This window comes from Piliocolobus tephrosceles, unplaced genomic scaffold, assembly GCF_002776525.5.
Source record: "Piliocolobus tephrosceles isolate RC106 unplaced genomic scaffold, ASM277652v3 unscaffolded_43817, whole genome shotgun sequence".
NCBI lineage: Eukaryota > Metazoa > Chordata > Mammalia > Primates > Cercopithecidae > Piliocolobus > Piliocolobus tephrosceles.
This window is the reverse complement of record NW_022328551.1, coordinates 1-14,383: the sequence shown is the minus strand read 5'-3', so window position 1 is coordinate 14,383 and position 14,383 is coordinate 1. Positions and strand designations below refer to the sequence as shown.

The 14,383-nt window shown below is 40.7% G+C and overlaps 1 protein-coding gene and 1 long non-coding RNA gene across 2 annotated transcripts; one reads left to right on the top strand and one right to left on the bottom strand.

Moving 5' to 3' along the window:
• The first annotated feature begins 1,100 nt into the window (after positions 1-1,100).
• LOC111528593 (nucleolar protein 7) lies at positions 1,101-5,872 on the top strand. The gene is made up of 8 exons (XM_023195309.3): positions 1,101-1,414; positions 1,502-1,562; positions 2,207-2,265; positions 3,436-3,467; positions 3,724-3,805; positions 4,421-4,542; positions 4,621-4,698; positions 4,959-5,872. The coding sequence occupies exons 1-8, from the start codon at positions 1,149-1,151 to the stop codon at positions 5,030-5,032; spliced, it is 774 nt and encodes a 257-aa protein (XP_023051077.1). The 5' UTR covers positions 1,101-1,148; the 3' UTR covers positions 5,033-5,872.
• Positions 5,708-10,325, bottom strand: LOC113224143. The gene is made up of 2 exons (XR_003309046.2): positions 10,173-10,325; positions 5,708-6,702 (listed from the first exon to the last, which is right to left on the bottom strand). It is a non-coding gene; the product is annotated as an uncharacterized LOC113224143 (long non-coding RNA).
• Between the last annotated feature and the right edge of the window lie 4,058 nt (positions 10,326-14,383).

Genomic DNA, 14,383 nt, shown 5'->3' with positions numbered 1-14,383 from the left:
CACAGAACGGCTGAAGCAACTGTCATATAAACTGTTATGCAGCGCAGAAACTACATAGACATTTGTGCGGGTTCAGACCACAGCAAATAGAGATGGGCAGAGTGGGATGGGGTAGGGGGTAAGGTGCTTGAAGTCTGCCTGGGTGGGAATTTGTGAAGTATGAAAAGGACTTCTGCCTGGGGGGTTGCAGCAGTAGAGGGAAGAGCACGGTCGGTACAATTGCATTGCAGGTGTGAAACGGCTTGATTTGTTCAAAGAATGATGGATCATTTAGTATTGTATAATGGATGGGAGGAGAGAAACACGGCGATCACAAAGGGCCATGTTTGCCAAGAAATAAAATATACTTGGAAAAAAAGAGTACGTATGTGTATATACGACAAAACTCGGGTGCATTCTGTAGGGACCGGCGAAGCCATTCCTTCAGATTTGCTCAGCATTGCCACGGGCCAGCTGCTGTTCCAGGCCGTGGGTTAGGAACCAGGAAGGGCATCGCTCCCACAGGGCCTACATCCTAACGGGCGTCGCCGCGGCGCGGCCGCGGGGCTGCGCAGGCCGAGGGCGCCGGGCTGTGCAAATTTCTTTGGAGCCGAGGTCTGTGGCCAGCGTCTTCGTCCGTCACAGCAGGGCTGACTGGCCACGGCGGCCATCTGCTAGAGCGCATTTCTTCCCATGAAACGCCATCTCCTCCGAAGTGCGGAGCGGACGCAGCCAAATCCACAAACACCGATAAGCTGGATCCACTTGAAGGAACCCAGGGCCAAAAAACTGCGGCGAGCAGCGCCTCGGGCCGGCTATTACCGGTTTTCTAAGCACTGGACAGCGTGAGCCGTGCCAGCCCTGTCTCGCCATCCCAGCCGAGGAGGGCAGCGCGATGGCTCTTCCCTGCCTTGAAACCAGCCCCACTGCCAGCCGCTCTCGCCCGCAGGGCATTTTCCGTGGCGTCCAACCGACCCTACGGCGGCCATGGCGAGCCATGTGGGAAAAAACACACCCACTGCCCACAGGCCACGCCCTTCCTGACTTCGCCCATGTGCCCCGCCCGTCCTGAGGGCCTCCCAACCTGCAGGGGGCGATGAAAGTCCACTTGCGCTTCGTTTGTAGCTGCTTCCGAGTCAGAGGTCAGACGGTCTAGCGCTGCGTGGGACATGGTGCAGCTGCGACCCCGCGCGTCTCGCGCCCCGGCGTCGGCGGAGGCGATGGTGGACGAGGGCCAGCCGGCCTCGGAGGAGGAGGAGGCGGAGCATGGGCTGTTGCTCGGTCAGCCCAGCAGCGGCGCGGCCGCCGAGCCGCTGGAGGAAGACGAGGAAGGGGATGATGAGTTTGACGACGAGGCCCCGGAGGAGCTGACTTTCGCCAGCGCCCAGGCGGAAGCGAGAGAAGAGGAGCGGCGAGTGCGGGAAACCGTGCGCAGGTTTGGAGCCCGCGGCCGGGCGGGGAGGACCGCGCCTTCTCGTCCCGCTTGTCTTTCCCTTTGCTGACTTGTCACCCTTCCTCCCAGGGATAAAACGCTCCTGAAGGAGAAGAGGAAGCGACGCGAGGAGCTGTTCATCGAACAGAAGGTTAGAGGATGGGGGGAGGTGTCTTATGAAAATAACCCGGCCTGCGGATAATTCCCGTGGTGGATGTAATTTGGGTTGGTAGGATATTGAGTGGGGGAAAAGTCACCAATATTTCCTGTGACAGTGGTAGAAAGATGCTTGGGCCGGGCGCAGCAGTACTTTAGCGGGACGAGGTGGGCGGAGCCCGGGATGTCGAGGCTGCCTTGAGCCTAGATCACACCACTGCGCTCCAGCCTGGGCGACAGAGCGAGAGACCCTGTCTCAAAAAAAAAAAAAAAGCTCGTCTGCTTTAGTATCCACCAACTGAAAATAAGAGGTTGCTGTGAGAATTAGGTGATTTGTAAACTGTAAGGGCTGTACAAGACTTGGTGTGTGGTTGCTTTGCCAGTTAACGGCTTTCAGTTTGTAACAGTGACCTGAGGGTTGGAATACCGTGGGCACCTTTTCCAGTTTTCATCAAGTCTTTCAGAGAATATGGAGTTTTGTGGACCCAATCTTCCCATAGCTTGGAGTGGAGGCAGTTTCCAACCTAATTCATTTCTTTGCCTAGATGTAGGGCATTCTTAAAAGTGGTAACTTCGGAAGCAACTCCGGACATACTGTGTGCATGACTTTATTAATTTTAAACGTTTTCATTCCAAAAGAAAAGAAAACTCCTTCCAGACACTATTTTAGAGAAGTTAACCACAGCTTCACAGACTAAGTAAGTAATGGATCTTCTAATATTACTTGCTTATATACACCCATCTTTGAATTAAATACTGGTACATTTATTTGACTCCATATAGCTGAAGGAATTGTAGAACCCCAATTTAAAAGCTACCTTGGTATATGAATTTGGTGCGAAAGGAGGAGGTAACTTTACGTTCCGCTTCTTATTTTGCCATTTTTTGAATTCCTGATCCCATTGTGTTCATTCAGTACATTTTGTTGATTGCCTGTCATTGTACTAGGGCAGAGTAGGTGGTGGTGAATACGAAGTGTTTTGAATCATTTAGTGGGATAGCAGGCACTTATCCACAGGCTCTGAAAACTCAATTTGTCCCATACTTGCCTTACCTACCACCAACCTGTCCTTCATCCCTGTTCCCCACTTCATTTAGCATCTTTGGTGTTTTATGGTTTAAAGCGAAAAGGTATAGTCGTCCTTAGGAATCGGTCAAACTTTACTAAATTTAGCCTTCTAAATATTTGTATTTTTTTTTTCCTATCCTCTTTCTCTCTCCTTAAGGCTTTAAATTCAGAAATTTAGCCCCTTTTTGCTTAGGCCAGTGGCTCTCAAATTTTCAGTAAAAAAACTTTACCAAGAGTTACTCAGATCCTGAATACATTAAACATAAGAGCAAATCTATTTGGTGGCAAATTCCCTTTCATCTTTTAAAACCAAGCCCAAGTGTCATCTTTACCTTTTCATTTGGCCCGCCCACCTCCCATCACTTCTGCTTTTGTGTGGCCTTTCTCCTGTGCAAATGCTTCTGTATTGTGTTCTGTCCATTTACATTTCTCTCTCCATTGTTCACTGTCTCCTGTGCCTACACTATTAAATTAATCCTTTGTGATTTCTCCAAATGAAATGAGGCAGGCCTACTACCATTCACTTCATATTTCAAATACTATATAACTTAAGTCTTTGGAAGCCTGCTAATAGGCTTTCAGATTTAAATTGTGAAGATCTTCCAGTGATTGAGAGTTGGTGGCAGTGTACTGGGGAGCGACTGTTGCTTTCCAAACTGAGAGCTCCTGAGTAGAAATTGAGGGTGTTGGTAATGAAAGGGGGTGTCTTGCTTGTAAAGCCAGATGAAATAATGTAACATGTTTTAAGTAACCTTTGCTATCTGCCATTCCAGTCAGTGGTTTTGTTTTTTTCTCTTAGTGTCAAGAAATCGCCAGGAAAGGTCAAAGAAGGTATGACTATTCTAATTTAAATAACTTCTCATGTAAGTGTCAAATGCACTTGCAGATGTTTCCAGTCAAATATGAATGGCCCTTAGAAAGCCAGTACCGGCCTGGCCAAGGTTAGCTGGGGCCTATTCCCTGTATTTCATACAAATAAAAACTGTATCCACATGGGTCTGTAGTGGATGCTTAAAGTGAACTCCAGTAAATTTCCTGATTTATTTTTACGTGAATGCTGATTAGCAAATGTAACTCCATTTTTTAGTTAATTTGCAAAAGAAAAATGAAGACTGTGAAAAAGGAAACGACTCCAAGAAAGTTAAAGTACAAAAAGTACAGTCTGTCAGGTAACGAGTCTTTTGTTTCATTTGGGATGTAAAGGAGACCTGTAAGAGTTAAAGTATTGGCTAACATGGGAAATATTTTAATTAGTAGTAATTTCAGATTGGATTCTCTGTGAAAAAATCAGTTTTGGGCTGGGCACGGTGGCTCACACTTGTAATCCCAGCACTTTGGGAGGCTGAAGCAGGTGGATTGCTTGAGTGCAGGATTTCAAGACCAGCCTGGGCAACATGGTAAAGCCCAGTCTCTACACAAAATAAAAAAAGTAAGCTGGGCGTGCTGGTGTGCTCTACTAAAATATGAGTGTTAGTCTGTTTCTTGTAGTCCTGTAATTTAGTTTTATCCTATCTGTGCATATACAAAATTAGTTTCATTTATCACGGTGAGACAAAGGATAAAAATATTTTAAAGCAAGCATGTAGGCCGGGTGCAGTGGCTCACGCCCGTAATCCCAGCACTTTGGGAGGCTGAGGCAGGCAAGTTGCTTGAACCTGGGAGGCAGAGGTTGCAATGAGCTGAGATCACGCAGCCTGAGTGACAGAGAGAGACTCTGTCTCGGCGGGGGGGGAAAAAAGCAAGCATGTATTAATTCTTATTTAACCTTTTATATTGATCAACAGCCAGAATAAAAGCTACTTGGCCGTAAGGCTAAAAGACCAAGATCTGAGAGATTCAAGGCAACAAGCAGCACAAGCCTTCATACATAATTCATTATATGGGCCAGGAACCAACAGGACTACTGGTAATTTTTTTATGGACTATTTTCCTCACTTTTTACTGCAAATAAAACTATGAAATGATAAATACCTTTCTTTTCTAGTAAATAAGTTCCTGTCTCTTGCCAACAAGAGGTTACCAGTGAAAAAGGCTGCTGTCCAGTTTTTGAATAATGCTTGGGGTAAGATCCAGCTTTATTCTCCTGTCTCTTAATAGGTTTATATGTTGAATAATGTTGTTTTGAAGGAGATAGTTCATAATTATACTTTTGCCCCTTATAATGGCTTATATAACTTGTGAGAAACAGGTCAGTGTAGTATGTGTATATACATCTAATGTATAATAAGCCCACCCAGTTTTAGTAATTACATTCATATAGAGAATTATAAAAATTTTGAGTTATGTTTCTCTAATACTCTTATGCACAACTTTCTATTCTAGGAATCCAGAAAAAACAAAATGCCAAGAGGTTTAAAAGACGGTGGATGGTCAGAAAGATGAAAACTAAGAAGTAAATCAATGCTAAATGAAGAATCTGTACTTTGTATGTATAGAATTTATCTAATAAATTATTGGTAGATCATTTTAAAGGATCATTATAAAAATCATAAACCTATTTGAGGAATTACTCAACCACATTTCATTCTTCTGGAGTAGAATTGTGCCTTGCAATCCTAGAGGAAAAAGTGGTTTAAGAAGGAATTTTCTTTTTAATGTATTTAACTGAATTCAAGCCATACTTATACCAGCAATAGCACCTCATCTTCTCTCCCCGACTAGCGGGTGGGAGGGGTGGCAAAAATGGCACGGACAGAAAGGAGAAACGGACATTCCAGAAAAGTCTCCAACTGCAGCCCTTAGACAACTTGCTGTTAAAGATTCAGTGGACAAAATACAGCTAACAGCTTTTAAGTTTTTACTTTTAACCAGTCTGGGGATTTGCTTGCCTGGTGAGTCGCATAATGCCATATTATGAATATGAAAAAAATGAAGTTAATTTCCTGTTGCCTTTCTGTGTCACCCATAATATCAGGTTTAACCCTAAACCAGGGATGCCAGTAAACTGAAGGCAGTTTTAGGTTGTAGAACTCAGATTAATTGTAGAAACCATTAATTTTAATTGCTCTAATTTTCATATTAATCATAAAAAGTATGCAAGTACCTAATATATAAACTCAATTGACACTGTATCTGTAGAAGTAAATTTTTAATGGCTGGTTAATTATATCACTACATTTTATTGCAATATAGTACTCATTTAAGCACTTAAAAATGGAAGGTGTACAAAGATTAAATTAAGACACGGTAAATTGACTAAATATTTGGTTTTTATATAAATAAAGGTCATAACCACACCGTTGACATGTAATACTGTTATAATACAACAGTTAAACTTGTGAGTCTACAACAGAAGTCATCTGTAGTTAAACAGGAAACAAAGTTGAAAAAGACCATGTTAAAACAAAACTACTGGGACTAACAGGTCGGGATTGTAAGTAGCAACAAACATATTCACTCAGCTCCTGAGTATTTCAAGTTTTACAGTACACATTAAAAATGATTTCTTCCATCAACACTATAAATTCAAACTGTCGGATGTTTATGCATTTTGCAAGTTACACTGATTGAATGCTTATATGGGAGTGGGGGTCGGAACATCTCCCAATTTGAAGTTTACATCACCCACATGCTAACACAAACACAACTTGTTCCATTTCCTTCCCCTCTCTCCCCCCTCCCCCACAAAGAAGGCAGGATTTTTGGTTTCTTTTAGGTAATTGTTTTAAAGGATTTGTGATGATCAATTTGAACGTCTGAAATTCAGTAATATTTAACTCTTAGACAACTAAGAGGTTAAAGATGGAAAATAATTTCTCCTAACACTAAGTTAGAAAATCATTTGCATCATGCTGTAAACTAGGAAGCAATGTAAAGCGACAAAAACCTGTCCCCAGTACATAATTTAAAAAATCTAAATTTCAAATCAGCAGAGCTGGTCTACTTCCATGTTGACTATATGCCACAATATAAGTGTGAGCTCTTGAAATGCATAGCTAATGTAGGTAGTCTTCCACTGTGGCAAATGCACAGGATCCAATTCCTGATCGAGCCATCAGTCCTAGACATTGTGTGGCCTGTCCCATTGCTAGGGCAAGTGGAGGTTGCTTTGGCAGATTGTGGGTTTCTGAGGAAAAATAATTTAAAAATGAAAACAGCAATTAGCAAGACATTTTAAAAAACATTTCAATCAGGAGAATACTGCATGACTTTAAAAACTACCACTCCCATACTATGAAATATCAGCAAATGAAGGTTCCTAAGCAAAAGATAGATACCTTGGACGTACTATTCTACTATTCTGACAAGGTAGTACGGGTATTTTGTATTCAGCGATAAGATAAACTCTTGCAGAATCAGACTTTTAAAGTATCAGATACTAAAAAACTGATTTCCATATTAACTATGATGGGAAAGGTACAACTTTTTATCTGGTATTTGGAGTGGAGAGTAAGGAATTATTTCCCTTCTGGTTGATCAAAGTCAGCTGATAATAAAACTAAAAATGCACCAGGTTTTCATTACGAGTTTCCACTGATGGGTTCTTCCACCTCTGTGGATGGGACAAAACTGAGGCTGCCTAGCCATCTCCAAGGCATATATAGGTAATGTTATTTGGGCTGGCAGGGAGTAGGTGTTGGTGGTGACAGTGAGAGAACATACAGCAGAGCCACCCTGCAGTTTTGGAGGTGCTAATTTACAATGGACAGTTCAGACATTTTAAAAAAATGCCAATAAGTTTTCAGGGTCCTGCATATCGTAAGTTTCTTTGTCAGACATTTGTAGTACAAATGCAATAATTACCAAAATTTGTTCCTTGCCAGAGATGAAAAAAATGAACTAATGGTAAAAGTGGCCAGACTCGGCCGGGCGCGGTGGCTCAAGCCTGTAATCCCAGCACTTTGGGAGGCCGAGACGGGCGGATCACGAGGTCAGGAGATCGAGACCATCCTGGCTAACACTGTGAAACCCCGTCTCTACTAAAAAATACAAAAAACTAGCCGGGCGAGGTGGCGGGCGCCTGTAGTCCCAGCTACTCCGGAGGCTGAGGCAGGAGAATGGCGAAAATCCGGGAGGCGGAGCTTGCAGTGAGCTGAGATCTGGCCACTGCACTCAAGCCCCAGCGACAGAGCAAGACTCCGTCTCAAAAAAAAAAAAAAAAAAAAGTGGCCAGACTCAGAAGCTGGTAATTTCTCTTTATGAGAAGGCAATGTCCAACTAATCAATAAAATTGCTAATCAGTTCTTTATAGGCACAGTTGACAACAAAGGGCAAAAACAGTGACACATGGCTAGGAAGGCTCCATATGGTTTAACTCCACTCTTGGTTCAGAGGATGCAAATTGATGGTGGGAGAAAGAAGAAGAAATTTGCAAAAGGGAAAAAGCATAATATCAAAAAGAAGCAAATTCAGGAGTTAGAAAACAAAACAAAAACAGGATTAAGAATAAAAGTGTGCAAAAAAGGCACGTAGACTGGTGAGAAAGTATGGTGTCTTGAGGGTTCACAGGGAAGACCGTGCTCAAAGGCAAGCATCTACAGGGAATATTTTTTAAATTTTATTTTGGTCAAAGGAAGCATCTGGTGATACATCTTTAACTTTTTTGGATAGATGAAATTTTCATAACACTATATACAGATGGCCCTACATAAATAGCATGGTATTTATAAACATACATACCCATCTATAGCAATTTAATAATTGTGTCATTAATTTTATAGGAATCACATGCATTTATATTAATAAGATTAAGCACTATTTATAGCTGATTCTACATAATATAGCACAATATGTCAGAGTACATGTGTCTATAGATAATGGTGCTCAAAAGAACTCAAGAAATTAAAGAAAACGGGTCACTTTTTCTCAAATTCTTTCCAAGATTAGTATCATCTAATAATTAGGTCTTAATGATTACCTACAATATGATAACTTCGAAAAGACAATTATAGTAAACCATAATTTTCTGTACAATTCCAGCATTATTACTAAGTTACTTTTATCAATGGAGCTAAATGAATTTTGTAGAACCAATGAAAATATAACACATTAACCAAAGAAAATTCACATTTATATACAAATCCTGAATTTCAGAGAACTACAGCACTAAGGACACTACTATTCCCAAACTGCGGTACTGATCCTTAACAAATTAATAAATTTTCTAAGGACAAAGAAACAGACTGAGGCTCAAATATGAATGCTTTTGCTTGCTTCCTTTACATTCTTGCCAGAAGAGTCCTGGCCCTCATTTGCAAGTCTCCTTATCTAAACTACTCTTTCATCTACTTTTTGTGGCACTGCCCTCATCTTCCTAAAATAGTTCGAAATATGTGACTAAAAGTCTCTGAACGTTGCAGGGCCAAACAGCACAGCACAGACTTCTAAACTAGACTGGAGTCCCAATTATACCTGGGAATTGGACTCTAAAGTCAAATAAAAACTCACTCTTTACGCAAATTACCTTTGATGAGAACTGCCCAAAATTCAAATTTGTTTTATGTAAACAATCGACCATACCACATTTATATAGAAATGCACAATATGTGCAGTTACACAATTCATACAAGAAGTATTTGTTCAGTATATAAATACTATAATCATACACTCTACAGTGAGTTGCTCATAGGAATGGCAACCAAGCAGGAACATCGAATTAAGAGTTTCGCACTTCATGCTCACTCCTGGCTAAAGCCTCACCTTTTAAATTGCTTTTCTCTTCCTCACCCACTCTTTTTATTGGGTGAGGGTATGTAGTTGAATCTGGCTAATATAAATGCAAACAGAATTTGACATCAAAGCTTGGTCCTGCAGGTACTCACAAGTCACCTGGAAGGCCCTTGTGCTCGTATTCATAAGCATGGTGGGAGCTGTAATACCTGTGGCTTAGGCTGCCGCTACCCATTGCAAATAGCTCAAGCAAAATGGTGGGGAACAAGGTAGCAGGGGAGCACCAGGTAGGAATCCTGTCCTCTACTGGATCAGTTTGAGCTTCTCTGATACTCAAGCTCTTCACTCCCTTATTTCCATTCTCATTCTCTCCATCAAAACCTCTATTTCTTGACCTTGATTTTCTTCAAATGTACCCTGTTCCCTTCTAGCCTAACTCTTGTGACAATTATTAATCTATGTTCTTGTTAACATTCTCCGATTCCTTCTACAACAGCCAAACTAGAGAATGCCATGCAATTGCTAGCCTAGAAATCAGTAGCAGAAAATGCCTTTCACTACAGAGGGCTGTAAGGAATGTCTCTGGTAGGGCAATAGTTTGAATTACACAAAAGAACCACCAAATCTCTCATTCAAATGAGAGTAGACATTCGTGGCTACCAGAAATGCTTACATACATGCACAAAAAAACTTCTATTTCCCAAACATCCCAAGTTGTACCCTGTTTTACTGTTTTTATTCTACTTAAATCCATTTGAATCTGGAATTAAAGGAGGGGGGTTTCTATATTTTAGGTATTTTTATATTTTAAAAATATAGAAAACATCCTCCTTATGATTTTACCAAAGTACAAATGCCAGTACAAACACCCTCGCTTAAATTTTCAGAGAATCTAGTTGAAATTGTGCTTTATTTGGCTTTACTTACCTAATATTGCACTGTTAAGAGCTGAGCACACAGGTTCTCTCTGAATCGGGTCAAGCTGATTTCCAACTGGGCTGTTCCAGGGATCTGAATATGCTAGTAAACTGAATGCATCCTGTTGAAAACACACCAATTCTGTTTTAATTCAAATAGTTCAACTCTTATGCTCACAAATGTTTCCAAGTTGGGAGGTAAAATTTCCAAGTTGGGAGGCTTCCAGGCACTAGACTAATGTAACCTTTAAACCCAGTTACTCCTAGCACTAGGATGCTCTACATTTTTGAACAATTAAATTATGCAGCAAAGCCTAATTTATTTTCATTTTTCCTGTGGACAGCTATTCTCAATTCATCTTCCTCCCATCCCTAAACACAAAACAAAACAAAACAAAAAAAAAATTCAAAGGAATGAACTAGTACAGGTGTAGGGAGTGGAGGGCAAAACATTCAGTTTTACTTCACAATTTATTACTACTGATAGGAATGTGACAGTCAAAGGAGAGGGCCTGCCTGCATTTCCTTTTTTCAACAGATTTAGGAACTGGACACATCTCACTGGATGTCATCTTCTCAAATTCAGTTATGAAAAAATTGAACAGGCTGCCCTTCAGGACCTGTTTTATGCATTCAGTTATTTCCAGCTACTCTCAAGCCACTCTTCTTCAAAACTTAAAATAACTGACAGTCTTCTTTTCAAACAACTACTTTATATTTTTGTCTTCTTTCTGTGGGAGGCACATACTAACGGTGGTTTCAGATACTGGCTTCAAATCCAAGCCCCACCACTAACTGGCTGTGTGGCCTTTGGCAAGTAACTGGTGATGATAACCAAAGAAATGCAAATAAGCAATTTTAAGATACTAACATGTTAAACCCACTAAAGTAGCATTAATGTAATAGTGCCATTGGTACGTTCTTTTATTACTGCTGGTAAAAGTTGGTAGAGGGTTTCTGAAAACCAGTATAGCAACATATAGTGAGAGCCACAATAATGTTCATATTATTTGACTCAATTCTATTTCTAGAACTTTATCTCAGTGGAATAATGTGAAGAAACAAAGATGCATGTATAAAGATGTCACTAAAGCATCTGACATAAAAGCAAATGGAAAAATCCAACAACAAAGCAATGTTGAAATAAACCTATACAGCAACAATAAAATATCATGGAGCCTTTTGTGTTTTTTGAGACAGGGTCTCGCTATGTCACCCAGGCTGGAGTGCGGTGGTGCAATCACAGCTCACTGCAGCCTTGAACTCCTAGGATCAAGCAATCCTCTTGCCTCAGCCTCCCAAAGTGTTGGGATTACAGGTGTGAGCCACCACACCCAGCGTCGTGTAGCCATTTAAAAATAATTGGAAGTAATACATAGAAACTGGGAGGAAATAAATTCTTACGACAAAACAAAATAGTGCCACAACGGTTATTAGCTAGTTAAAATATATGCACATGGGACTTAAGGCACAAAACTGAAAATACCTGAAATATGTAGCATTATGGGTTATTTTAAAGCAAAAAACATTACCTCAGTGGAATAACTTCTGAGAGAAAATGTGACATCATTTAGGTAGGATTTTCAAATTGTACTCATATTTGGTTTAGAATCTGGAGCAGTTTCTAAATAGGGTGACTCTCGATGGTTCTATTGCTACTTCAGTTACTAGACTAAAGGCTCCCTGCAGGCTGGGGCTGTTCATTCATACTGGACTTTCCAGAGTCCCTACAACAATGCCTCTCCACACTGCAAAAACTCAATCAACAGCTGCTCAACAAACAATTTAAGAGTTCTTTTGGGAGCCAATGGAAGACGTAGCAGATAATGAACAAAGACAACAGGAAAAGAGGAAAGACTGAAAAAACTAAAAGGAAAAAGGTCAAGAGAAACTGTGTGCCACCTGACCTTCAACATTAATCAAATCTCCCTGTCTCTCGTGTGTGTGTTTGGATGTGCATGAACTTCTCAGTCACATGACTCAAAGTTTATGCAAACCAAAAATTGAGATTTTTTAAAAAATGCTACAATTACAAGTGAACTGAAGTGATGAATAAAAAGAAGTGGAATGATTTCTAAACCTGTTTTCCCTTCATGTTGCCCTAAATCATCCAGCCTTTGTTCTTTGGCTACTTACAAGGTGGGTCAGTTACTCACCTTATCCCTATCTAGATCAAGGTAAGTTTGGGAAATGAGATGGAAGCAGCTCAGAGTATTAAGAAAGTCTCTGAAAATAGCTGGCATTTGCTTAGAAGTTAGAGGTGCAAAATCAAAGATATCTATATACTCTTTAGATGAAGATGATACATCTTCACACACTTCAGTTTATAACCAAGGAGTATCTCTGGGAATTGGCCATATAATGCCATCTTCTGAGCTTCATGTAAATAAGAATCAAACACAAAGTAAGCTAATGGAGTATAATCTTAAATTTTCAAAGGTACTTCGTCCTGCTCAATTAGCATGAGGTTTTAACAAGAAAGCCAAGTCAGATAGCCTAGTGTAAAAACAGTCTACGAATTCTTAAAAAAAAAAAAAAAAAAAAAAAAAAAATTCTTATTTCCAAATATGCCCTAAAACAACAGTACTCAAAGTATGGTTCAGGGATACCTGGGTCCAAGAACCTTTCAGGGGGTCTGTGAAGTCAAAATTATTTTTATAATAGTACTAAGATGTTCCTTGCCCTTTTCTCTTTCATTTCCTCATGACTATACAGTGGAATTTTCCAGGGGCACATGATGTGGTATCACAACAGACTAAAGGCAGTCTGGTCTTGTATGTGAATACAGCTCACCCATTAAACCAAGCAATAAAGAGACTTAACAAAAAAATATAAAGCAATGCCACTCTTCTCATTTTTCTTTTTTTTTTAAGAGACAAGGTCTCACTATGTTGTGCAGGCTAAACCTGAACTCCTGGGCTCAAGTGATCCTCCTGCCTCAGCCTCCTGAGTAGCTGGGATTGGAGCCATGCACCACTGTGCCAGCTCTTCTTTTTGTTTGGGGAAGATAATTATTTTTCATAAAAATAACTTGCTACTTATTTAATGGATTTATTTTAAAATGAATAGTTTTAATTTTAATAAGGTAAATATCGATAGATGTTACACATTATATAAACAAAAACTCTTCGGGGATCCTTTTTTTTTTTTGAGACAGAGTTTCACTCTTGTTGCCCAGGCTGGAGTGCAATGGGGCGATCTCGACTCACCGCAACCTCCACCTCCCCAGTTCAAGCGAGTCTCCTACCTCAGTCCCCCGAGTAGCTGGGATTACAGGCATGCGCCACCACACCCGGCTAATTTTTTGTATTTTTAGTAGAGACGGGGTTTCTCCATGTTGGTCAGGCTGGTCTCGAACTCCCGACCTCAGGTGATCCACCCGCCTTGGCCTTCCAAAGTGCTGAGATTACAGGCATGAGCCACCGTGCCTGGCCCCTTAATAATTTTTAAAGGATTCAGACACCAAGTATGTTGAAAACAACTGCCCTAAGACATCCTCAGTACCAACCAAAGAAGTACTCAGTTTCCAAATGGATAATTTTAGACACCTAAAATAACTTAATAAAGAGCCTAAATGTTAAGTTTCTTCTTAGCACTCCTAGTACCAGAAAAAGTTCTACCAAGTTGCATAATAATGAAAATTCCCAATGTGGAAAAATCTATTTTACTTTTCAAATGAATTCTACTTCAATTTAATAAACACAGATTGACTACCTTAGTGCTACACAATGGAGGCATAATCAATTAAGATAAATATTTAAAAGGGGAAGAGTTAAGCTGGACACAGTGGCTCATGCCTATAATCCCAGCATTTTCAGAGGTCAAGGCAGGAGGATTGCTTGAGGCCCAGAGTTCAAGACCAGCCTTGGAAACACAGTGAGACCTCATCTCTACAAAGTTTAAAAATAAAAAATAAATAAATACGAAAAAGAGGAGTTTTGGCAGTCTGACTTCATGGAAATCTTAATCTCCTCAGGCAAATATGGACAGTCATTTTCCAGGTATACGAACGTCTGATTTGACTTTTTTTTTTTTTTTTGAGAGGGAGTCTGGCTCTGTCGTCCAGGCTGGAGTGCAGTGGCGTAATCTTGGCTCACTGCAACCTCTGCCTCTCGGGTTCATGCCATTCTCCTGCCTTAGCCTCCTAAGTAACTGGGACTACAGGCGCCCGCCACCACGCCCGGCTAATTTTTTGTATTTTTAGTAGAGACGGGGTTTCAC